At 43.3% G+C, this 26,930-nt stretch overlaps 1 protein-coding gene across 4 annotated transcripts in view; it reads left to right on the top strand.

Annotated features, from left to right (window-relative positions):
* Positions 1–26,930, top strand: part of LOC132873358 (A-kinase anchor protein 2) — a 176,567-nt gene that overhangs the window by 11,617 nt on the left and 138,020 nt on the right. For 3 of the 4 annotated variants that reach the window (XM_060908839.1, XM_060908841.1, XM_060908842.1), the window contains exons 2-3: positions 7,256–7,336; positions 17,145–17,275. In XM_060908839.1, coding sequence (XP_060764822.1) covers positions 7,256–7,336; positions 17,145–17,275 — 212 coding nt within the window. The remainder of the gene's footprint in view (positions 1–7,255; positions 7,337–17,144; positions 17,276–26,930) is intronic. The other variant, XM_060908840.1, reaches the window with a different exon arrangement.

The raw sequence follows: 26,930 nt of genomic DNA, 5'->3' as shown, positions 1-26,930 counted from the left end.
CCGGCTTGGAAGAATTTTAGTCCATTCCTCCGTACAGAACAGCTTCAACTCTGGGATGTTGGTGGGTTTCCTCACATGAACTGCTCACTTCAGGTCCTTCCACAACATTCCGATTGGATTAAGGTTAGGACTTTGACTTGGCCATTCCAAAACATTAACTTTATTCTTCTTTAACCATTCTTTGGTAGAATGACTTACGTGCTTAGGGTCGTTGTCTTGCTGCATGACCCACCTTATCTTGACATTCAGTTCATGGACAGATGCCCTGACATTTTCCTTCAGAATTCGCTGGTATAATTCAGAATTCATTGTTCCATCAATGATGGCAAGCCATCCTGGCCCGGATGCAGCAAAACAGGCCCAAACCATGATACTACCACCACCATGTTTCACAGATGGGATAAGGTTCTTATGCTGGAATGCAGTGTTTTCCTTTCTCCAAACATAATGCTTCTCATTTAAACCAAAAAGTTCTATTTTGGTCTCATCCGTCCACAAAACATTTTTCCAATAGCCTTCTGGCTTGTCCAGGTGATCTTTAGCAAACTGCAGACGAGCAGTAATGTTCATTTTGGAGAGCAGTGGCTTTCTCCTTGCAACCCTGCCATGCACACCATTGTTGTTCAGTGTTCTCCTGATGGTGGACTCATGAACATTAACATTAGCCAATGTGAGAGAGGCCTTCAGTTGCTTAGAAGTTACCCTGGGGTCCTTTGTGACCTCGCCGACTCTTACATGCCTTGCTCTTGGAGTGATCTTTGTTGGTTGACCACTCCTGGGGAGGGTAACAATGGTCTTGATTTTCCTCCATTTGTACACAATCTGTCTGACTGTGGATTGGTGGAGTCCAAACTCTTTAGAGATGGTTTATATGTAACCTTTTCCAGCCTGATGAGCATCAACAACGCTTTTTCTGAGGTCCTCAGAAATCTCCTTTGTTTTTGCCATGATACACTTCCACAAACATGTGTTGTGAAGATCAGACTTTGATAGATCCCTGTTCTTTATATAAAACAGGGTGCCCACTCACACCTGATTGTCATCCCATTGATTGAAAACACCTGACTCTAATTTCACCTTCAAATGAACTGCTAATCCTAGAGGTTCACATACTTTTGCCACTCATAGATATTGGATCATTTTCCTCAATAAATAAATGAGCAAGTATAATATTTTTGTCTCATTTGTTTAACTGGGTTCTCTTTATCTACTTTTAGGACTTGTGTGAAAATCTGATGAAGTTTTAGGTCATATTTATGCAGAAATATAGAAAAATTCTAAAGGGTTCACAAACTTTCAAGCACCACTGTATCCTTGGTAGGTTTGACTAGTCAGGATTTCAAACCACAGATCTTAAGCAATCTTCCTCGGACATTCTTGTATTTCTGAAAAATGACTCCGGTGTTGCCAGCACAAAAAGAAGTGTTGCTGAATTTTTGCAAAGCAGATGTTTTCAGTCTGATCCCTGAACTGCCAGAAACAAGATGCTCTTTGTTTAATCATTATCCACTCACCAGGCCCTGCTAATATGATTTTATTGTGAATATTACCTGCCATCTTGCAACAGCCTATTTTACCTAATTCATTGCAGATGCAGAATTCAGTCTGGAAATGAGGCATGGCTAAATCTCCAGTGACCTCATGTTCTCGGGCTGTATTTCATGACATGCTGGACATACCACCAAAATCCATAATGAGGAATGCATCTTGCATGCTGGTGTACAGTGTTGCTCTGGGCTCGGTCTGTATTTTAAGCCTATCTTCAGTATGCGTCAGTGTGCTTGGTGAGAAATAGATCCTCCAGTGGTGTTAGGTTGGGCGTGGAGGCCGCTGCCATTCCACAGTGAAATTTCTCCAGCCACGTGATGAAGAATGAACTGTTAAGCTAATTATAGCCTCTTGGTCAGAGGAAAACCATGAAAGGCAGGTCATGAATACTAATGGGTGTTTGTTGTTGTGCTGTGCTGTCAAGACTTGGGGTCTGTGATCCATTATACTGGGTTTGAACAAATATATATGTTATTTAGCTAGGCTTAGTCAGAGAACAGTGTTAATGAGTATATGAATGTGTGTGCATGTGTTTCTGCAATGGACTGGCATCCCACGTAGAGTATATTCCCACCTCAGGGCAAGTGTTCCCAGAATAGGCACTGGATCCACCATGACCCTGACCAGGATAAACTGGTTAATGTAGAAAAATGAGTGAATGAAACAACAATGAACCATCAGGTTTTACCGGTACCCTCGTAATCAATGACCTTGAGGAGCTTTTCACAACGTAACAAGTAAAATAAATAAACATTCGTCAAATCTGTCGAAGTGTGTGTTTAACGTCCTGGCAGTCTTGGAGGAAATGCTGAAACACTTCCATGCGTTTTTCCAACTCTGAAAAGGTTTAACATCAAGGAGCCAGAGTTTATACTGTTGCTGCCAAACTGGTAATCATCAGATGGCGTGTATAACCTGAGGATTAAACAGAGCTCAGATGCGTCTGCTAGGACAGGGGCAGACTTTACACTGAGCCAAGAACGTGTGAGCAATTAATCAATCTAGAGACAGATCTAGTTCCCCGTTAATGCTGCAGCCACTCTGTATAATCAACAAGGCATGTTTAGAGATGAGTGTATGGATATGTGACCAGTCTATGATGTTTGTTCAGGGGTGAATAATTACCAAGAGTAGTCGATCTAAAATAATGAAGGTCCTTCCATGTCCTTTCTCATGTGACATCATCCACTGAACAATAGCCCATATAAAAAAGCAATTTTTTTTAGACCCCATTTGCTTTTCACTCACATCTGGATTCCATATTAGTTCACATTCATGAGAATACCCAAGGGAGCACAAACTCCAGCACTGTAGTTCAGGTCTGGAATGCAGCCGTGAATCGGTGTCAGCACAGACGGTGCCAGCCATTTGTTCAGATGGTCGAGAATGAGAATAGCCTATATATGGGGCAGCATGCTCCTTTGCTGGACCTTTTTTGGAATTTGAGGACAGGAAGTGAATCATGTGCGTGTGGTGTTTACTGAGGGGGAAAAAAAAGCTACATCTGTTGGGCATTTGAAGCAGTCAACATCACAGCCCCCACAACTTCCTTTGTACACTCCATGCATCTTGTATTTATAAAAGATTATTAGTGCTGCTGAATTGGTATGACACAAAACGCCATACTGTGTTGGGGTGTGGAATTTTAGGAGCTATTTTGTTTTTGCGTAATTTAAAAGTGCAGTTGGCTACTGTGAGCAAAAAATGATGCTGTGCTTCCAAGAAATTTCACAAGAAAAGTAATAAAACTTGATGAAACATTGGTCGTGCTTTTCCAAGATCAAGAAATTTCTTACTGGTGAAGGGGATGAGCATAGTGTTATTTTCCCTATAACGCAGTACAATTAACAGTTATTCCACAAGATCGAGTCGTACATGAGCTGATAGCCGATGAGGCGCGTAGCACCGAGTTGGCTATAAGCCATGTACGATGAGATTGAGTGGAATAACTGTTTTATTCTATCCACATTCACTGGAGCATTTGTATTTTTATTTTTTGCAAATTCGATAAATAAAAACTTCACACAAAACGTCCGACAAAATCATCTCCGCTTAGAATGTAAACAAACTGGTGAAATCACAGTAGCAATGTGTGAAAAATGCTATAATAATAATTCTTGAAGGCGGCATGGTGGTGTAGTGGTTAGTGCTGTCGCCTCACAGCAAGAAGGTCCGGGTTCGAGCCCCATGGCCGGCGAGGGGCCTTTCTGTGCGGAGTTTGCATGTTCTCCCCGTGTCCACGTGGGTTTCCTCCGGGTGCTCCGGTTTCCCCCACAGTCCAAAGACATGCAGGTTAGGTTAACTGGTGACTCTAAATTGACCGTAGGTGTGAATGGTTGTCTGTGTCTATGTGTCAGCCCTGTGATGACCTGGCGACTTGTCCAGGGTGTACCCCGCCTTTCGCCCGTAGTCAGCTGGGATAGGCTCCAGCTTGCCTGCGACCCTGTAGAACAGGATAAAGCGGCTAGAGATAATGAGATGAGATAATTCTTGAAAAAATTTTTTAAAAGATACATTCTTACCATCAAATACTTTTTTCCATATTTTGTTGCTTTTTTTCTATTTTGGGGGGTTGGTTTTCAAGAAGAGTTTTTATTTCATCCTCAGTTGGTTCAGCAACACGCTCCACCATTTTGTTTTTCTCTACTCACGGTATATGAGCTGATATCCTAGTAGTAGAGTAGCCAATCAGAGCATGCGACTGCTCATATCCATTGAATGTGGATAAAATAATCAATGTTACATACATTTTCTATCGATATCTAAACAGCAAAGTCAAGCAATATCCTTCATATACAGTCTACTCTCTTTGCTTGAAAGTGATGTCATGACAATCCTTTGGAATGCGCAATATTATTGAACTGACAATCTCTGACCACTGTAGACTCTGGGGATGTGGCTTTGTGTACATTAGCAGGAATATAAAGCGCATTGAAAGATGGCTCCAATTTTGTTGAGCTTCACCTACTTAATGCTTAGAGACCTGACAAATCTTCTCATCTCATCTCATTATCTGTAGCCGCTTTATCCTGTTCTACAGGGTCGCAGGTAAGCTGGAGCCTATCCCAGCTGACTACGGGCGAAAGGCGGGGTACACCCTGGACAAGTCGCCAGGTCATCACAGGGCTGACACATAGACACAGACAACCATTCACACCTACGGTCAATTTAGAGTCACCAGTTAACCTAACCTGCATGTCTTTGGACTGTGGGGGAAACCGGAGCACCCGGAGGAAACCCATGCGGACACGGGGAGAACATGCAAACTCCGCACAGAAAGGCCCTCGCCGGCCACGGGGCTCGAATCCGGACCTTCTTGCTGTGAGGCGACAGCGCTAACCACTACACCACCGTGTCGCCCCTGACAAATCTTGAATAAGCTAAAAACGTTTTTCTTTCAATTATACATTAATTATAAAATATTTCTGAATGGTCATTAAAAAAGTGATTTATGGTGTGACACAACCCTGACTTCCTGTTCATTTTGTTCCTGCCCATTTTGCTTAGTTTGTTGACATTAATTCAGGCACATTCCCATAAGAACATTAACTTTTCACATCTTAGCCTATGAAATGAAAAAAAAATGAGTTGAAAAGGGAAATATTTGGTTTCTGAGGCCAAAAGTTCCGATCTAAATCTGCCCTCTTTCTGCTCAGTGGAGGGTAATATTCAAAGCAACTGTGGGAAAAACTGCTCATATGCAAACAGTGAGTCTGAGAAGGCAGGATACAGTGAGTGTATAGAGCCTTTCCAAGGGGTTATTAGACCCTTGAGGATCCTTGTAGGATTATCAATCTGTCAGATATGGCTGTGTGTACAATGGGCTGTTTGCTCGATCCCGGTAAATATACGGCATTATTATCATCATTTATATTTGGCTATCATAAATAATGGAAGTAACGGAATATGAATATATTGTTCAGAATGATCAGATATTGTGTTCTGAACGTATACAAATACAGATATGAATAGGCGGTGCACGACCACACATTATGCACAGGGTAGTTTCTCTCCATAATGATTACAACATTACTGAATGACAATATTTTTAAAATCATACAGGTATTATAATGAAATTCTGCTTAATGGAGGAGTTTTATAGTACAGTCTGATGTGCATCAGTAAATATTTCACATTTTTCTGGAATGTAACAGGAGGCACGGTGGTGTAGTGGTTAGCACTGTTGCCTCAGAGCAAGAAGGTCCTGGGTTCGAGCCCAGTGGCTGATGAGGGGCCTTTCTGTGCGGAGTTTGCATGTTCTCCCCGTGTCTGTGTGGGTTTCCTCTGGGTGCTCCGGTTTCCCCCACAGTCCAAAGACATGCAGGCTAATTGGTGGCTCTAAATTGACAGTGAGTGTGAATGGTTGTTTGTCTCCATGTGTCAGCCCTGTGATGATCTGGCGATTTGTCCAGGGTGTACCCCACCTCTCACCCATAGTCAGCTGGGATAGACTCCAGCTTGCCCGCCACCCTGCACAGGATAAGCGTCTACAGATAATGGATGGATGGATGGATGAATGGACGGACTGTAACAAATCCAAACACTAAAGTAAATCTGACAAAATATTATTAGGTGGCTTTTGTTGTCAACTATAATCAATAGTGTCTTTTATTGGTAAAGACATCGTTTTAAAAGACACTGGTTTTAGCTTATTTGTTTGAGGAACAGTCGAGAAAAAGTTCAGTAGTTGAAAATAGTTCTGCAAATTGCAATTTGTTGTTTGATTTTGTAAAAGAAAAATGACTTATTTTTCAAGTTCACATTTGATAAATAAATAGGGCAGCACAGGGGTGCAGTGGTTAGCACTGTCACCTCACAGCAAGAAGTTTCTGGGTTTGAACCTCACGGCCGATGGGGGCCTTTCTGTGTGGAGTTTGCATGTTCTCTGCATGGGTTTCCTTTGGGTGCTCCAGTTTCCTCCACAGTCCAAAGACATACAGATTAAGTAAAATACCCAGCCACTGAGGTTGTACAAGCCAGTGCATACTTAGTGCCAGTCCCAAGCCTGGATAGACTGGGGAGGGTTGCATCAGGAAGGGCATCTGGTGTAAAACCTATGCCAATTCAAATATGTGGAACAGATCCGCTGTGGTGGCCCCTAATGGGAGCAGCCGAAAGAAGAAGAAGAATTAGATAATTAATTGAAGAACCTTCCAGTACTGAGTGGACAAGTGGTGCAGTGGTTAGCACTGCCACCTCAGAGCAAGAAGGTTCTGTGTTCAAACCTCACAACTGACTAGGGCCTTTCTATGTGGAGTCTGCATGTGTGGGTTTCCTCTGGATGCTCTACCGTAGTTTCCTCCCACGGTTCAAAGACATGCAGATTAGGTCAAATGGCTACTCGAAATTGCTCATAAGTGTGAATGAATATACAGTAAGTGCTGCTGTCTGTCTCGCTGTGGTAGCCCCAAGATAGATGGGTGACCCATCCAGGGTGCATCCTGCCTCTCACCCACAACTTGCAATGGATAAGCAGCAAAGAAAATGAATGAATGAAATTTTCCCATCCAGAATGCACCCACTTTTAGTTCAGATCCACATCCAGTTACAGATATAAACATTTGGAGCACTAAACAGATACATGTTCTGATCTGCTCTTCAGACAGGACAAGTGAGTCCATATCGTAGTATATGAAATTAGATAGAAAAAAAAACTAAATATCTGCTCTTGATCACTGAAACTCAGAGCATCTTTCTTTTTTTTCAGGAAAAACGAAAAAGGCAAACAGAAATTGAGGATAAAAGAAGACAGTTAGATGATCTTGTCCTGCAACTTCAACATCTTAAGGTAAGAAAGACTAAAGAACGTCTTCTAAAATAGTTACACTCGGTTTTCATGAGCACTTGGCCAGACTTGGCTAAGAAATTAACGGATAAGCGTGTGTAATATGTTACAAGTGTAAGGAAAAGTATGAAGTTGTTGGAAAACTAATAATGGGCAATTCCATGTAAATGTCAACCTCACCATGCAAAAATAAAGCAACATGTAATACATCAAAACCACTCCCAGAGATATCACCTAGGCCTGTATTTTACAGATGTGAATAAGTTGAACCAATTTGTAACCAACCTAATATGTCACTGTCAGTCTTTCTTTCTTATAATGTAAAACCCAAGCTAAAATCAACTTTGATCATGTACAATTCTATATTATTGCCACAAGCCACAGAAATGTATGCTAAAATCCACAAAACAGCAAAACAATAGCCATCCTAAATATTATTTAAGAACTTTGATAGTTTTAGCTGATATTTAGAGAGTTTTTCAAAGGGTTGTGGCGGTTAAATTGCTGATTTTCTAAACATATGCCATGTCTATTCGCGTCACATCCATAACGGAATTTCGTCACATCCATAACGCTGACTTTTCCTTCCAAAACTCTGCATGAAATACAAAATATTTTAAACAAAGATTTTTTTAATATTCACCTTGGACCCCTCTATCAAACGGATATCTCCATTTTGACATTAGGTTTACAATTTCACAGAGTTTGATACAAACGTACAGTCACCCAAGAAAAGTGATACTTTTTCTGTCACATCCATAACGCATCTTTTATTGGCATTTTCTGGCATGCCCTAGATGTACTATGGGAATTGTTCTTGTTCTATCACTTCTCCAGTATGGTACAGCCTTAAAATATGCAACACCTGTTTAAATACTGGGAGACAATAAAACATGCACTGGGTCATTTGTTGCCATTTTGAGTTCAAGTGTCACGTCCATAACGCTGGAATTGCTCTAGAAATCTCAAAAGGTGATTGTTAAAGTGACTCATTTCCTTAAAAATTATATTTAAATTTGGTAACCCTGCCATTGTGTTAAAACCTGATCCTTGTGGATTACTTTAGTTCTCTGAGATTTCTTTTTATGCCTTGGTGGTTTGTTTATAAAATAAGATGGTGGTGATATGGCAGATTTCCCACTCTATAAGAAGCACAGCTAAGTATGGTCGGCAAACATCTCCTTTAGGAATGCTTAATGTATTATCAGATAGCCAGCGGTTTGCCTCAATTACAAAGGAAAACTCCGTGGCGTAATTGCCTGTATTTTATGCTAGTTTGAATTCACAAAAAAAGCAAATGGGCCAAGTTTAGTTTGACTCTCTAAAGAGTTTTTGTTCTTGAGCTCTCTTGAGAAAAGACAACTTTAGGGCAATGAGGCACTTGTTTTGAGAGACTGGGAAACATCTGATAAAAAGAATTGCCCGGAGGACATTTCTGAGGGACTGGGCTGAGACAGAGAATAAACAGTTAAGGATTTCGAAGACTGTTTTCACACTATGTGTTTTTCTCAACTGCCAGTGCAGACTTTATATTGTAATTCAAAAGGAAGGACTGCAGAGTGGCAAGACTGCAGCTATTGTTTGAACATCAGCAAAGATTCCAGAGTTGAAAATAGTTACACTTTTCAAAAAGCACTGTGTCGCATCAAGCACTTTTTTTTTTAACTCCCTAACCAATCATGTCGCAAGTTTGGGGGCCAGTAGGAAAAACAAACATGGAGGGAAAAGCGCTGGCTAAAAGATTTGTCTCATTTCTGAGCCAGCATGCGGAGATTTACGACATGTTGAACTGAAAATATTTTGTTGCAACGTAACTAAAAATATCAAGCGGGCTATTTTTACCGCACTGCTACGTAATTTGACGTACACTACCGTTCAAAAGTTTGGGGTCACTTTGAAATGTCCTTATTTTTGAAAGAAAAGCACTGTTCTTTTCAATGAAGATCACTTTAAACTAATCAGAAATACACTCTATAGACCCCTTTCACATGACGTCACCGCGCCGCGAGATTTTGTTAGGCGCCATATTGGAAGACCAAGTACATGCACTCACAATATAAAACAAAGTACGAGCGAGAGTAAAGTGACACGATGGATGATAATTCTGGTTATGTGAGTACATTACCAGCTGCAGAAAGGGCACGGTATGTGGAGAAACTGGCTGTGATTGATGGGTTTGACCCATATGATAAGACTCGCGGCAAGGGAGAATGGAAACATAAGGAGGACCGGACACCAATTCTGCCATCTGTTTGCTACCCAGACATTGTAAACTATTTGTTGTTTACACCCAGTGCCTACACTCAGTGTTCGAACTATGCCGATATTTTCGGGGGGTCCCTTTTTTTCCCTGGGGGGGTGCTTGCGCTTGTCTCGGAGCGCGGATCTCCAAACACATGAGAAGCCTATCTTACGCACATATCACGCGGACTCCACAACTCCACACATGCATCGCGTCTGAAGTCATAACTCATCAGGGGAAATCGTGTCCGCATTGGCATGTTCAAAAAACAACCTCGCGTCAACAATGATACCACATGCAAGAAAAAAAAAAAAGACAGGCTACTCAACAACCAACCTGGCAGCAGCGAGCAAGCCCCAAACCATCCTAAATTATTATTATTATTAAATTGTAGAAGTCTGGGAGGCTTGCTCCTATTCCAGTTATCAACTTGGGGCCAATTTAGCATGTTTTAAATCTGAATTTATTGCATTTGCTTACCTCAAAGTGTCCACATATCATGCACAGACTTATCTATTATATCCACAGTTTTTTGCCAAGTCTCACACAGGTTTCTTTCAAGTCTACTGTTGGGCCAATAAATCATAAATAAAACAGCTCAGATTTGTTTGTTTAAGTCATTTGCCACTCCACTTTATTCTCGTGGGTTCACATACCGCTGCCGTTATTTCCCCCTAATCACGAGTTTGTTGGTCTTCCAAAATGGCGTAGGGTCTGTTTACTTCCGGTTTCGGGTGACGTCAGTGAAACGGGTCTATACATTGCTAATGTGGTAAATGACTATTCTAGCTGCAAATGTCTGGTTTTTGGTGCAATATCTCCATAGGTGTATAGAGGCCCATTTCCAGCAACTCTCACTCCAGTGTTCTAATGGTACAATGTGTTTGCTCATTGCCTCAGAAGGCTAATGGATGATTAGAAAACCCTTGTACAATCATGTTAGCACAGCTGAAAACAGTTGAGCTCTTTAGAGAAGCTATAAAACTGACCTTCCTTTGAGCAGATTGAGTTTCTGGAGCATCACATTTGTGGAGTCGATTAAATGCTCAAAATGGCCAGAAAAATGTCTTGACTATATTTTCTATTCATTTTACAACTTATGGTGGTAAATAAAAGTGTGACTTTTCATGGAAAACACAAAATTGTCTGGGTGACTCCAAACTTTTGAACGGTAGTGTAGCAGTTGGAATGCCTAGTTTTAAAGCACCCAAACAATCCATTAGTGACCAGGAGCTAGCATGCAACTGCTAGCAGCTTTTTAACAACTAGCCTGATCCTCACACCAATTACCCCATTATGAAAACTACAAACAACACGAACATGTAAAAGTAATTGAATTCACTTTGAGTGTTTATACATTCAGATGGTGTGTGAAGGCTGGGTAAAGTCAATGAAGGACTAGTTTGGGCTGGAAACGAAGGACAGATCCAGGAAGTGGAATTTTTTTTTTTAAAGCAGTGGGTGTTTACGGAGTCTGAACTAAGTTCTCACTGGAAAGTTTCAAAAAAGGAAATTTGCCCCAGTAACACATTTGACAGCGCAGGGTTGTTTTTAGATGTTTCCATTTGAAAATGTGCCAGTTGATTCCCTTTTTTACTTTTTCACTGAATATATTCAATTTTTAAACAAGAGTATAATGAACTTCAAGCTGTGCTTCCTAACAAGTTGCTTTCCCTCAGCAGTAAAATATATGAATATAAGGGTACAGTTAAAATATTTTACTTGATGCTTCCTGTGTCTAGAACTTTGACATCACAAACTTCAGACGTTTGTACACTTTATAGAAAATTCTCTGTGATATTGTATTTCAGATCTGAAAATCAACCTGGGGGTGATCTAGCACAAAGATTGTAAATCAGAGGTGGAGCTTTCTGATAGAATACAAGTACTGAAATTCAATAGTACTCTTAACCATGGCATAGTCTCGGTGAAATGGGTTACTTTTATTCAGAGCTATGATGCAGTTCTGTTTTGAAATAATGCGGCTCTCGTGTTTCTGGTAGTATTGTTCACATTAGTCAGTACTGTGAGACAGTAACTTGCCCTCCATAGCACACATCGAAATGAGTGTCCACTGTAAAGTGTTTAAGACCGAACATTTTCAGAAAGAAAGAAAGAAATAGTCTGAAATAGTCACAGAATTTAAGAACTAGTTCAAGTGAGACGGCCTTTCGATTTCATAAAATCGGTGAAATTTAATTCCCTCTGAAATTTAGTCATTGTGATATATGTTTATTTCTGTAATATCTCACAAAATATCAGGCCATTCTGCAGCTGGAAAGTTATTTCATTTGAGGGGATTCCTGAGCAAATAATGTGCATGAAATCGCCCGCTTCGCGCAGTCAAGCAGACAGAGGAAATCCGTGTGCGCATGCGCAGGTTTACCTTTGACCGTGCACTGACAGTTCCATCATTCTGTCGCTAAACGAACAGCTGATCACACCGAGGTGCTCGCTGACCGCCGATATTTATTAGTTTGGTCCTGCGTTTCCTTTCCTTCGCAACATAACGTCTTTTCTTCTCGCTTTCCGTTACTGTAGTCAGTCTTTCACGTTTCATTCGCACACTCACGTCCTCCATTTTTCCCTCCTGTTTCAAATTTATACCCCACAATGCCTTGTGCGAACAGGGAAAGCCCACCATGTAATGCATTACGTAGTATTTGAATTGGGTCATGGTGAAGCAGGAAAAACAAGAAGACAGAGTCATCTATATCCCCTGCCCTATGTACCAACTATATACCAAGTTTCAAGATATTATTTGTGACATTTTTCAAGTTCTGCTGCAGGAAACCAACCCTACCTCTTTACACTGACCTCAGCAGCCCATGGCATAACCCACCGGACCTTTGGTCCAGGTGAGCTAAAAATTAAAATTTCTTACATTTCTTAGTATCAAAAGGCACATATACATTACTTAATCAAGACATATACCAACTTTCAAGACCATACCACTCATAGTTTTCAAGTTCTGCTCTGGAAATAAAACCTACCCCTAAGACTCACCTGAGAGACCAAGTCTGAAATTGTTTCCATGGAAACATCTCATCTCATCTCATCTCATTATCTGTAGCCGCTTTATCCTGTTCTACAGGGTCGCAGGCAAGCTGGAGCCTGTCCCAGCTGACTACGGGCGAAAGGCGGGGTACACCCTGGACAAGTCGCCAGGTCGTCACAGGGCTGACACATAGACAACCATTCACACCTACGGTCAATTTAGAGCCACCAGTTAACCTAACCTGCATGTCTTTGGGGGAAACCGGAGCACTCGGGGGAAACCCACGCGGACACGGGGAGAACATGCAAACTCCACACAGAAAGGCCCTCGCCGGCCACGGGGCTCGAACCCGGACCTTCTTGCTGTGAGGCAACAGCGCTAACCACTACACCACCGTGCCGCCCTCCATGGAAACATGAAAAATTAAAATTTCTCAAATTTCTTAGTATGAAAAGGCACATCTAGATCACCTCGTTAATATGTGTACCAAGTTTCAAATCCGTATCATGAATAGTTTTGGATATATGCTCCGGAAACGAACATTGCTCTTAGAAACTACATCAAAATCTATTTATGTAAAAATTTGAAAAATACTTTTTTTCAAAAATCCAAAACAGCAAAAGGCACCAGTTCACATGTTGCTTGATATGTATACAAAATTTCATGAAGACATCTTCAGTAGTTTTAAAGACATGGCCCAGAAACAAAAATGTGACCGGACAGACAGACAGAACCCATTGGTACAGTATATCCCCCACCAAACTTCGTTTGGACGGGGGATAAATAGCAGAAAATTTAGGGCCACATGGTCCTAAATTCATTCATTGTCCTATTAGGAAAAAAAATAATTCAATTGGAAGTCTGTGATTCGAATTTGGTAGCTTTCGGTCCACTAAACAAAAATAATTGGGTGTCAGAGAAAATTATTTTTATGACCTACACTTGAAAAATCTGAAAGGCAGTCTAGCTTTAAGCTGCCACAGCTTCCCAGCTCAGAGTAATCTCAGGAGACAATGGTTACCAAACAGCCTTTGCTTTGATGAAGCATACAGCCTTTCTCTAGCTTGCTACAAGGGAATTTGAAAGTGTTCTTACACATCCTAGCATTACTGATCTTTATCTTCAGTAGCCCTTCAGACCCAGACTATAAAATACCTCAATTAGGAGTGTAGTGAAAGAACCGGAAACACAGGAACTGTGGTCAATATATTGCAGACGTGTTTGTGCAATTAATCTGTTCTAAAAATAAACATGCATTTCTGTAAGAAATAATGGTTCTCATGCAAAAGGAAGAAGAAAAATTACTGACAGAAACAGAACTGGCCTGAGTTTCCCAAAAGCATCGCAGCACAAAGATCATCGTTAAATGGTAGAGCGAGCGCCACAATGAACGTTCTCTCTCCTAGTTAAGATGCTCTTAGCGTTAAGAAGCTTTTGGGAAACCCACCCCTGCAAATTTTCCAATATCTGCTCTATAAAAATCTGATGGTCAGTACATATACTCGCACCTTATAACAAATTGTAAACAACAATAAATCACCTCATAAAAATGCAAATCGTATATGATTATTTAATGGGACATTGTAGACTTGGGTGGTCAGCACGTTGGTGGTGCGCCCAAGTATAACCTTTGTGTTGGAAACTATGTGTATGACTCTGTGCAATACATGGTGCTCTAAAATACTGGCACACCCTTAGCCCAAAGTGTTAAGATGTTGGCTTTCACGTCTATGCTGATGATACATAGTTACATTTGTCAGTTCACTGTAAATCAGTAGAACAGCTATGCAAAATTGAAGACTGTGTAAAAGACATTAAATTATACTGTTATATTAGTATATACACTACCGTTCAAAAGTTTGGGGTCACCCAGACAATTTTGTGTTTTCCATGAAAAGTCACACTTTTATTTACCACCATAAGTTGTAAAATGAATAGAAAATATAGTCAAGACATTTTTCTGGCCATTTTGAGCATTTAATCGACCCCACAAATGTGATGCTCCAGAAACTCAATCTGCTCAAAGGAAGGTCAGTTTTATAGCTTCTCTAAAGAGCTCAACTGTTTTCAGCTGTGCTAACATGATTGTACAAGGGTTTTCTAATCATCCATTAGCCTTCTGAGGCAATGAGCAAACACATTGTACCATTAGAACACTGGAGTGAGAGTTGCTGGAAATGGGCCTCTATACACCTATGGAGATATTGCACCAAAAACCAGACATTTGCAGCTAGAATAGTCATTTACCACATTAGCAATGTATAGAGTGGATTTCTGATTAGTTTAAAGTGATCTTCATTGAAAAGAACAGTGCTTTTCTTTCAAAAATAAGGACATTTCAAAGTGACCCCAAACTTTTGAACGGTAGTGTAGTAATTAAATAATATTGGCTGACGTTGAGTGGTATATCAGATATATTTCCTTCAGTTTGATACTGAACAAGTCAAAGACGAGTTCAGTATCATGCTAGCTGAATAAAATATATCTGATATACCATGAAAACAGCCAGCCAATAATAATAATAATAATAATAATAATAATAATATTATTATTATTATTATACATACACTTTCCTTTCAGGTGTTCAACATGTCTTTCTCTTTCAAACGTCTCTCAAAATCTTCCGGATTTAATGAAGCAAACCTGGCGGCCATGTTTGCTTACAAGCTGTCACAGTCGCTCGCTAGCGTGGGCATTTTACATCTCTGACATGTGACGTCTGCCAGTAACAGCGTTGAGAGCATAAGCTGGAAACAGCCTCCAAACATGGCCACCATGAACTATACTTCCCATGAACCACTCTATCTCCAGCCTATTAAGTACACCTGTCACTCATTTCCATTTTAATCAGCTGAAACTCCACTCTCACTCATGTTCAACACGAAGTATTGTTCAATATTTATCCCCTGTCGTACTGAGCTGTATACTTTTTGCCTGCCAGTTCGCTATTCAACCTTTGTTTACGGTTTCCCCGACCTCGTCTCTTATGGCCCTTTTCCACTACCCTTTTTCAGCTCACTTCAGCTCGCTTCAGCTCACTTCAGCCCGACACGACTCGCGTTTCGACTACCAAAAACCAGCACGACTCAGCTCGTTTCAGCCCTGCTTAGCCCCTAAAACTCGCACCGTTTTGGAGTGGGGCTGAAGCGAGCCAAGCCGTGCCGAGTGAGGCTGGGGGCGTGAGCAGACACTCCCCTGTGCACTGATTGGTGAGGAGGAGTGTCCTCACATGCCCACACACGCCCCGCGAGCACGCTGGGATCTGTAAACACCGCAAACCCGGAAGGAGAAGAATTACGAATTACGAGAATTTCTGAAGCCTTATGCGCCTCGCCTCATCTATACGCTCTTGCCAGTATCTGTTAGCGTTGTCGGTGACAACAAGCCACAGCACCAAGACCAGCAACACTAACGACTCCATGTCCTCCATGTTTATTGTTTACTATTCGGGTCGTGAGACTACTGCTTAAAAGATCACTGATGTCACTGTTTGCGCTGCTTAACGACATCACCTGACGTCCACCCACTTTCGCTAACTCCACCCAATGTGTCCACCCACTTCCAGCCAGCATGGTTCAACGCGGTTGTAGTCGAAATGCAACTCCAACAGCCCCGCTCAGCCCGACTCAGCACGGCACGGCTCAGCCCGACTTAGCCGCGTTTGTAGTGGAAAAGCGGCATTAGTCTCGCCTCCCACGTTCCGTTTGTTGATCAACCAACCTCCGCCCATCTCTTTGACCACGATTCTAGTCTACTGTTTTGGCTTCGTCTGCAGTTTGCTTCTCCCGCTCTCCCCTGCGCCTGCACCCTGACATCATCATGTTGTCTTGACAACCAAGCAATATATCAAACCATATTCAACACTCATCCTCCATTGGGTAGAGTGACATAATACACTTAGGATAAGCAATATGCTAACAATATTGCATGCTATCAAGCCAAATGAATGAAACCTGCTAGAAGAGAAAAGAATCCATGTTTTTATTCCATTGAAAAAGTGTCCTGTATGTATAATAATATACAATAATTTTAGCATGTATGTACATTTACATTATCTAGAGAAATGGCACCACAATCCAAACCAAACATGCTTTGTTGAACTTTTCGCAGCATGTATTCATTTTTGCAAACTTTTCAAGTTGCTTCATGGGTCAAACCAGGGTCTTATTACACAGCAAGCAGACAGGCCGGAAATCTCAGAAGTTGTGCTCTGGTTGCTGCTGCATACCTTCAACAGGTTGTGAAATGGTCAGGAGCATTCTTGTGTTCTTAGAGCTGATCATCAACATGAGGCCTACTGACAAGAAATGAGGAGCCTTATGGGGCTTCACAACTCCAACAAAAACTGACCACCAAAACCCTGCCAGTGTACTCTCACCAGAAGAACCGGCTCACTATAACATCTGTTATCTGTAGGCTGGTTTGCATAGTGTTTCCAAAAGAGTCTATGCATTAAATATCCATTGCTGAAAGGAGGGGTTTCTCTGATAGGTCACCGACCACCAGAATGATTATGTACAAACAATCTGATCTGATACCAATCTGAACAAATGATGATGTGTGTTTTCAAGTCTAAAGCCATGAGGGAGAGGTGGCTTCTACAGGGTACTCCAACGGGGCCTGATGAGGAAGACGAGGGACGCAGGAAACAGGTTGAGCAGGATGAGCTTCATGCCAAGAAACTAGAAGACTTCATTCAGAGGTATGCATGCAGTATGTTTACATGTACTCATACAGCATGTCTTTTCCACTCTTTATACTTAGACCATTTTTGCAGACGCCTCATAATTTTGGACTCCCATCAACGCTGCTGTAATTGTAGCTCTTTTTAACTACATACCTATGTTTATAACAAGATTTTCTCGAGCTCTTTGCCAAAGTAGGGACATTTCGGGCCTGCATTGTTAGGGTTTTGCTGGGATTCGAACCTGGTTCGTTGGTGTGATAATCCAGCAAACCCCCACTAGGCCACCAGGGGGATGACTCAAATGCAGAGGCGTGAGGCGGAAGTAGAAAAAGAATCAAAAGGTTTATTTAAACTATATACACTATATACAGGGCAAAACAAAAGACAAAAAAAAACCAAAGAGTATAATCCAAAAGAAAAGCAAAGTGCAAAAATACAAAAGCTAAGAAGATCAAAAAACACAGTACAAAGGAAACTGGAGATAAACATAACAGCACAAAGACTCCGTGACAAGAGGACTGAACTCAGGGGTATAAATACACAAACTAATTAAGGACACAGGTGAAGATAATTAGGACTAACACAAACACAAAACACAGGAACAGTGGCGGCCTCTAGAGGCCAAAATAAACACGACATGAAAAGGAAATAACAGCGGCCTCTAGAGGCCAAAACAGTCCTAGTCCTAACAGGACCCCCCCCTCTAGGAGCGTCTCCTGACGTTCCCAGGGCGATCCGGATGGGCCGAATGGAAGTCCCGACATAGTTCTTTATCAAGGACATCCCGAGCAGGAACCCAGCAGCGCTCCTCAGGACCATAGCCCTCCCAGTCCACCAGATATTGCAACCCGCCGCGGGCCCGGCGGGAGTCAAGCAGGCGATTCACAGTGAACACAGTCTGCCCCTGGAAGATGCGGGGGGGTGGGGGGTTCCTAGGGGCAGGGGCATACGTAGACGTCAGTACGGGCCGTAACAGGGAAACATGGAAAGTGGGGTTGATCCTCAGAGTCCGGGGCAACTGGAGCCGGTAGGAGACAGGGTTCACCCTGCGCACCACCTTGAAGGGGCCAATGTAGCGAGGAGCAAGCTTGCGGTTCTCCACCCGCAGTGGAAGGTCCTTAGTGGACAGCCAAACACGCTGCCCAGGGCGGAAAGCGTGTGCAGGTCTTCTATGGCGGTTGGCCTGAGTCTGGTTGGTTCTGGAGGTCTGTATGAGGGTCTTCCTGACCTTGCTCCAGGTCTTGCGACACCGTCTCACATATTGGTTGACCGAGGGCACCCCCGCGTCCTCCTCCTGGTCCGGGAACAGAGGTGGCTGGAACCCGAATTGGCACTGGAATGGCGACAGCTTGGTGGCCGATGACTGCAGGGTGTTGTGGGCGTACTCCGCCCATGGCAGCCAGGTGCTCCACGATGTCGGGTTATCCATAGCCAGGCCTCGCAGGGTGGTTTCCAGGTCCTGGTTGAGCCTCTCCGTCTGACCATTGGACTGTGGGTGAAACCCAGAGGAGAGGCTGGCAGTGGCTCCGATGACCTTGCAGAACCCGTGCCACACTCGGGAGGAGAACTGGGGCCCTCGGTCTGAGACGATGTCCTGTGGAAGACCAAAGACTCGGAAGACATGATTAAACAAAAGTTTCGCAGTTTCAAGAGCAGAGGGGAGTTTGCACAGTGGTATGAAGCGGCAGGCCTTGGAGAATCTGTCAACTAAGACCAAAATGACCGTGTTACCTTGTGACTCAGGGAGACCCGTGATAAAGTCGACTGCCACGTGGGACCAGGGACGCCGGGGAATGGTCAGAGGATGCAGGAGACCCTGGGGACGCTGTCGTGGGTTCTTGGTTCTGGTGCAAACCTCACAGGACAGGACAAATGACCTTACTTCCTTCTCCATGTTAGGCCACCAGAAGCGTCTTTTCAGGAAGTCCAGGGTCCTCCGAGCTCCCGGGTGGGCGGTGAGAGGGGAAGAGTGACCCCACTGGAGAACCTTGGCCCGGGCTTGATGTGGGACGTACAAGAGGCCTGGTGGCCCCGTCCCAGGACCGGGGTCCTGGCGTTGGGCTCGTCGGACAGCCTCCTCAATACCCCAGCGGACAGGGGCCACAATCCGGGACACAGGGATAATAGGCCCGACTTCATTCTCCCTGTTAGTGGCAGAGAACAGTCTGGACAGTGCGTCAGGTTTGGTGTTCTTGGAGCCGGGGCGGTATGAGAGGGTGAAGTCAAACCGACTGAAAAACAGGGCCCACCTAGCCTGTCGAGGGTTCAGTCTCTTGGCTTGCTGGAGGTACTCCAGGTTCTTGTGGTCAGTCCAAACCAGGAATGGATGTTGTGCTCCCTCCAGCCAGTGCCTCCACTCCTCAAGGGCCAGTTTGACCGCTAGCAGTTCTCGATCCCCCACATCGTACCGGGACTCAGCAGGACTCAGGCGGTGGGAGAAGTAAGCGCAGGGGTGCAGCTTTCCTTCCGAACGTTGAGAGAGCACCGCGCCGACACCACTGTCCGAGGCGTCCACCTCCACGATGAATGGTTGGGAGGTGTCCGGGAGAACCAGAATGGGTGCCGTGCAGAAGCGGTCCTTGAGGTCTTTGAACGCCTTTTCTGCCTGAGGAGACCAGCCATAAGATCCACCTGTCCCTTTGGTGAGGTCTGACATGGGTGCTGCCACAGAACTGAAGTTCCTGATGAACTTGCGGTAGAAGTTAGCGAATCCTAAGAACCGCTGAACCTCCTTAACGGACTTGGGAGTAGGCCAATCCCGGACGGCCAGGGTCTTGGCAGGGTCCATTTGGAGTTGGCCTGTCCGTACAATAAATCCCAGAAAGGAGACCTCGGGAACATGAAATTCGTATTTCTGGGCCTTGGCGAACAGCTTGTTCTGTAGCAGCCTCTGGAGAACCTGGCGGACATGGTGGCGGTGCTCCTGCACGGTCTTGGAAAAGATAAGGATGTCGTCGAGGTAGACAAAAACGTATAGGTTAATCATGTCCCTTAAGACGTCGTTGATTAGGGCCTGAAAAACAGCTGGTGCGTTGGTGAGTCCGAAGGGCATCACCTGGTATTCGTAGTGCCCAGATGGGGTGTTAAAGGCAGTCTTCCACTCGTCTCCCTGTCGGATACGGATGAGGTGGTATGCGTTCCGTAGGTCCAACTTGGTGAAGACGGTGGCGCCTTGGAGCAGGTCGAAAGCTGTGGACATCAGCGGAAGGGGATATCGGTTGCGCACAGTGATCTTATTCAGGCCCCTGTAATCAATACATGGTCGGAGCCCCCCATCCTTCTTGCCGACAAAGAAGAAGCCGGCTCCAGCAGGTGAAGTGGAGGGTCGAATAAACCCAGAGACCAGGGCATCTTTGAGGTATTCCTCCATGGCCTTGCGTTCTGGCTGAGAGAGTGAAAACAGTCTGCCACGAGGAGGGGTAGTCCCAGGGAGCAAGTTGATGGCACAGTCATAGGCCCGGTGCGGAGGAAGAACGGCGGCCCTGCTCTTGCTGAACACCTCCTTGAGATCCCAGTACTCTGTGGGAACTTGAGATAACTCGGTGAGATCAGGGGGCTCGGCAGGAGACACAGGAGAGCTAGAGAGCAGACAAGAGGCATGGCATGCAGGGCCCCATTCCACAACCTGGCTTGTTACCCAGTCTATGCGAGGGTTGTGGCGAGTAAGCCAAGGAAGGCCTAGAATAACTGGGAACTCAGGTGAAGGAATCAGGTGCAGGGATATTTCTTCCTTGTGACCTTGAGACTGGAGGAAGACTGGAGAAGTAACTTGAGTGACTCTTCCATCACCTAACGCTTGGCCATCGAGGGCAGACACAGACAGTGGGACTTCAAGAGGTGCAGTCGGAATATTGATGCTTTGGGCGAAGTGAATATCCATAAAGTTCCCAGCCGCCCCTGAGTCTATCAAAGCTTGACAAGAGTGGACAGACTCACCCCAGGAGATGGAGACCGGGATGTAGATTCCTTGGCCAGGGAGTCCGGGAGAGAGGGTAGGCCCCGTCACAACCCTCCCTCGGCTGGACGGGGCGGTCCTTTTCCCAAGAGTTCGGGACATGATGCTCGGAAGTGACCAGGCTTGCCACAGTAGATGCAGCACTTGTCCCTCCTTCTGCGCTCCCTCTCAGATGCGGAGAGGCGAGTACGACCCACTTGCATGGGTTCTGGACAGTCATTGAAGGAGGTAGACGGTCTCCAGGTAGAGGTAGGGAGGCTGGGGGGGCTCAAGGCTTGGTGGCGTTCTCTCATCCTGTTGTCCAGACGAATAGCATGTGAGATGAGGGTTTCGAGGTCACTTGGGCATCCAATAGAGGCCAGACCGTCCTTGATGGGGTCAGACAGACCATGGTGGAAGGCTGACACCAGGGCAGTCTCGTTCCATCCACTTACTGCTGCGAGTGTTCGGAACGAGATGGCGTAATCTGCGACGCTTCCTCCTTGCCGGATGGACATGAGCTTTCGGGCTGCGTCGGTACTGATGTCTGCCTGATCGAAGACCCGAAGCATCTCTTCAGAAAACAGCTGGAAATCAAAGCACTCAGGTCCCTGTCTTTGCCAGATAGCAGTAGCCCAGGCTCGCGCCTTACCAGCTAATAAGGTGATCACAAAGGCAATCTTGCGGCGATCCGTAGTGTAGGTGGTAGGCTGAAGCTCAAAGGTGAGTTGACACTGGGTAAGGAACTCTCGGCACTCACTGTGCTTGCCGTCATACCTCTGTGGTACAGGAAGGCTGGGTTCGCGAGGTGAAGAAGGCAGCATTGCAGGAGGCACTGGAGCAGGAGTGGGAGCTGGATCAGGAGCAGGAACTGGATCAGGAGCAGGAGATGCAGGCAGAGATGTCAGCTGTGCCAGGGTTTTCCCAATTTGCTGAAGCAGTTCCTCGTGGCGAGCGAGGGCCTCACGTTGGCTGGTGAGCGTACGTCCATGAGCGTCCATGGTCGCTCCGAAGCGTGTCAAAGCTGCCATAATTCCCTGAAGGTTGGCCGGGTAGACAGTTGAAGCAGCCTCTGCTGAGTCGGTCATGACGGAGTCTTTCTGTTAGGGTTTTGCTGGGATTCGAACCTGGTTCGTTGGTGTGATAATCCAGCAAACCCCCACTAGGCCACCAGGGGGATGACTCAAATGCAGAGGCGTGAGGCGGAAGTAGAAAAAGAATCAAAAGGTTTATTTAAACTATATACACTATATACAGGGCAAAACAAAAGACAAAAAAAAACCAAAGAGTATAATCCAAAAGAAAAGCAAAGTGCAAAAATACAAAAGCTAAGAAGATCAAAAAACACAGTACAAAGGAAACTGGAGATAAACATAACAGCACAAAGACTCCGTGACAAGAGGACTGAACTCAGGGGTATAAATACACAAACTAATTAAGGACACAGGTGAAGATAATTAGGACTAACACAAACACAAAACACAGGAACAGTGGCGGCCTCTAGAGGCCAAAATAAACACGACATGAAAAGGAAATAACAGCGGCCTCTAGAGGCCAAAACAGTCCTAGTCCTAACATGCATAGCTCATTTCCTGTAATACCATCCATTTAGTGAGCGCTTGCTAAAACATAGAAGTCACTACATGCATCCATTGGTCAGAGCTGGGATCTGTTTTTCTGGTTAACTTGGCTTCTAATTAAGAAAACCTCAAAGGGGTGTAGGATTCCACGTCATATGGTAAATAATAACGTCATTCCATTCTGGGTTGCCCAACATGTGATTGCCGGGTTCCTTCCAATTGATTCTCTGGAGTCTAAACAGATTGTGTTTTCCTTGTTTGTCCGTATGAATAATAAAAACAGGGTTTATATGTGTAGCTGTTGACTTCCAGATCTATAAGTATTGCTATGTCTTTAATGTCAGCGAAAGTTTCATGGTTTCAAAGGCACCAACAATGACTTTTAAAAGCTCTTTCCAATGCTAGTGCTGAGTTGAGTCCAAGAACCAAAATAAATGCAGAGACATGACTTCATACAGTAGCAAGAGCGTCACTAAATAAATCTCAATGAAGTGGTAGTAAGATAAGTATAACTCACATGTCATCATAACTTGCTTTAGTAGCAAGATAATTCAGGAGCATTTTCCACGAAAGCCTTGTTATACATCCATAAGGCATTAGACACATTGTTATAATTATTCGTGAAAATGCATTACAGTTTATAGCAATGTTTATAATGCATTTAGAAATTGTTAACAGAATGCATTCTAGGTGGTGTTGGTAGCACGTGTTTACATCACCAGTAACAAAGAAATCCAGCCCCAGTTTGCTTCGTGCATTATGTTTAGTTGTATAAACACAGACACCTGCTCAGATTTTTTTTTTCTAAAACAATTAAATTGATATATTTTTCATTACTGAATATAGATTACTGAGTGGCATATGGGTTTATAGTCCAAATACAATAACATATAAAAAAATTAAATGAACAACATTTCTAATGTTTTATCAAGCCCAAAACTACACTGTAGCTATATATAAATTTCAAGGACTAAATCTACCACACAAAAAAACTTTTCAGTAGTTATAACATTTTATAGCCTAATAATCTGGCTGGTGTAATTTATATAAAGGAAGAAAAAAAACTTTAGACACTATGCAAAGTGGCACTGGGTTTCTTGCTTGTTACCGGTGATATTTAATAGTTATTCCATGAAATCGAATCATCAATTGAGTTTTAGTAAAAACAGTTTTTATTATACTGGTGCTAAGTTATGGAATGATTTACTGGTTTCTATTAGATCGTTAGGGACGAAAGATTCTTAAAGTTGTTAAAGAATTCTTTATGTCACAAATTCTAGTTAATGATCAAAACATTTTTATGTATTATTAGCCTTATTTTGTTAATTCATATCTTGTTAGTCTCTTGCTATGCCCGTTTGCTGGTTGTTATATTTTTTTTCTTTATCCTGAGGATCACAATGGAATACATTTTATGCATTATTGTGCTATCCTCAGCAATGTCTGTTTTATGTATTTTATGTACATGTACTTTTATTGCCAAAATCAAATCAAAATCATTCATGAGCTGATAGCTATATTGTTGGCTATAAGCCATGTATGACAAGACTGAGTGGAATAATTGTTTTATTCTATCCACATTCACTGGATTTTGAGAAATGGAGCATTTTTATTTTTGTGCAAATTCAATAAATAAAAACTTCACACAAAACATCCAACAAAATCATTTCCGCTTAGAATGTAAACAAACTGGCAGAGTGACGGGAGCAATTTGTGAAAAATGCCATAATAATAATTCTAGAAAAAAAATGTTCTTACAATCAAATACTTTTATTCTATGTTTTGTTGCTTTTTTTATTTTGGGGGGTTTTCTTCTTTAGGGTTTTTTTTTGCTTGTTTGTTTTTTTTTGGTGGTTGGCAAACCAACTTAAAGGTACATTACCGCCACCAACTGGGCTGGAGTGTGGAACAGGAGATACTGGGAGAAAAAACAAACAAACAAACAAAAAACTATAACTTGTATATTCTTTTACCTATTTCTGTTTATTTTCAATACATGATGATAATTTCGGCGGCACGGTGGTGTAGTGGTTAGCGCTGTCGCCTCGCAGCAAGAAGGTCCGGGTTCGAGCCCCGTGGCCGGCGAGGGCCTTTCTGTGTGGAGTTTGCATGTTCTCCCCGTGTCCGCGTGGGTTTCCTCCGGGTGCTCCAGTTTCCCCCACAGTCCAAAAACATGCAGGTTAGGTTAACTGGTGACTCTAAATTGACCGTAGGTGTGAATGGTTGTCTGTGTCTATGTGTCAGCCCTGTGATGACCTGGCGACTTGTCCAGGGTGTACCCCGCCTTTCGCCCGTAGTCAGCTGGGATAGGCTCCAGCTTGCCTGCGACCCTGTAGAATAGGATAAAGCGGCTAGAGATAATGAGATGAGATGATAATTTCTGGGGGTTTGTTTTCAAGTAGAGTTTTTATCCCCTGCTGGCTGAAAGGCCCGAAGGAGGATTATGTCGTGGTGATTTCCATCCATCCATCCGTCCCAGGAAGGGTGCTCACCTTCTGAAATCAACTCCTCTCACAATTTTTGGAGGAATTTCAAGAAACTTGGCAGAATTATTTGTTACATGTCGGTAATATGCATTTTGTAATTCCGTTAAATGGGGTCACATTTTACCAGAGTTGCAGCCCTTGATTAACAAAATTATACTTTGACAATTTCATGAGAGTGTGTTTTCCTTCTAAAATCAACTCCTCTCACAATTTTTGGAGGAATTTCACGAAACTTGGCAGGATTCTTTGTTAAATGTCGATAATACGCATATTGCAATTTCGTTCAATTCAGTCGCATTTTACCAGAGTTATGGCATAGTTGCCAGCAGGGGATATTGCGCTCTCAGAGCCCTCTTGTTATTTCATCCTCGGTTGGTCCAGCAACACGCTGTGCCATTTTGTTTTCTCTACCCATGGTATATGAGCTGATAGCCTAGTAGTAGAGTAGCCAATCAGAGCATGCGAGTGCTCATATCCAGTGAATGTGGATAGAATAAAATGTGTTATAAACACCACTTGTAATACATTATGTTAAGAATTCATAATGAAGAATAAAGACAGCTGGAAAGGGTAATGAATTCTGGGATGACTTGTTTACTTTTTCCTTCTTTTTTTTTCATTGGCACACGCACATGTGCCAGTGAAATACCTTCCTACGTCTGCTTATTAAAAGCACATTCTTCTTGTCTGTTCAGTGGTGATGGAGTACACTTAGAATCCAAAAAAAAACAGAAGGACTGTGAACACTCAAACAACACAGAAGCTGTTTGGTTGTCAAAGGCACCTAAAATGCCCTAATTGGGGCTCATTATGTTTGCATGTGTTTTCATTTATGTGTGTTTGATTTGGGGAGACCTCAAGGCTCCGTGGCCTCACAAGCAGTGATTAAACATGGCTTAGCAGTGTATAAGGATGATGTGTTATTAGCCACAGAAGCCAGTTCAGCCATGGGAAAAGGGTTTCGGTTGTACATTTTTGGTTTCTCTGCTTTGTATTAATTAATGATTGGTGTATTAGTATCGTGTGATATGTGTTCCAGTATTGGGTGAGGAAATCCGAGAAACACTTTCTATTCCTGGTTTTGTGGAATGCATTAAAAACAGGCATTGGGTTATTGTTTTCCATTTTGGCACCCTCTCCTGATTATGTAAGTGATTTTTATAATGAGGATATGTCTGAAGGCGAGTCTTAATAATTACAGCAGATGTGAAATCCATTGGTATTGGGTGGTAATGATAAATGTTATGAGGTTAAAAGGGTTATGACACAGCACGACCTCTTGGGTGGATGACTGGTCATTTAGGGATATGTGTGGGAAGTGATGAATTTGTTTCAAAGTTAAGATTATTTTCATTTCTGGGTGGGATTTCCTTTCAACTTTTCACGGACAATACAATTTTATACACACCTTACTATAACAGTTTAAGATACCTGGTCCAGGAACTGGTAGTTTGATGAACACAATATTTTAGACACATCGTCTGTGAATTCTGGGTGGCACGGTGATGTAGTGATTATCACTGTCGCCTCACAGCAAGAAGGTTCTGGGTTCGAGCCCAGTGGCCAACAGGGGCCTTTCTGTGTGGAGTTTGCATGTTCTCCCCGTGTCTGTGTGGGTTTCCTCCAGGTGCTCCGGTTTCCCCCACAGTCCAAAGACATGCAGGTTAGGC

This window comes from Neoarius graeffei, chromosome 25 (genome assembly GCF_027579695.1).
Source record: "Neoarius graeffei isolate fNeoGra1 chromosome 25, fNeoGra1.pri, whole genome shotgun sequence".
In the NCBI taxonomy this organism is placed as follows: Eukaryota; Metazoa; Chordata; class Actinopteri; order Siluriformes; family Ariidae; genus Neoarius; species Neoarius graeffei.
This window is presented reverse-complemented; position numbering and strand designations above follow the sequence as displayed.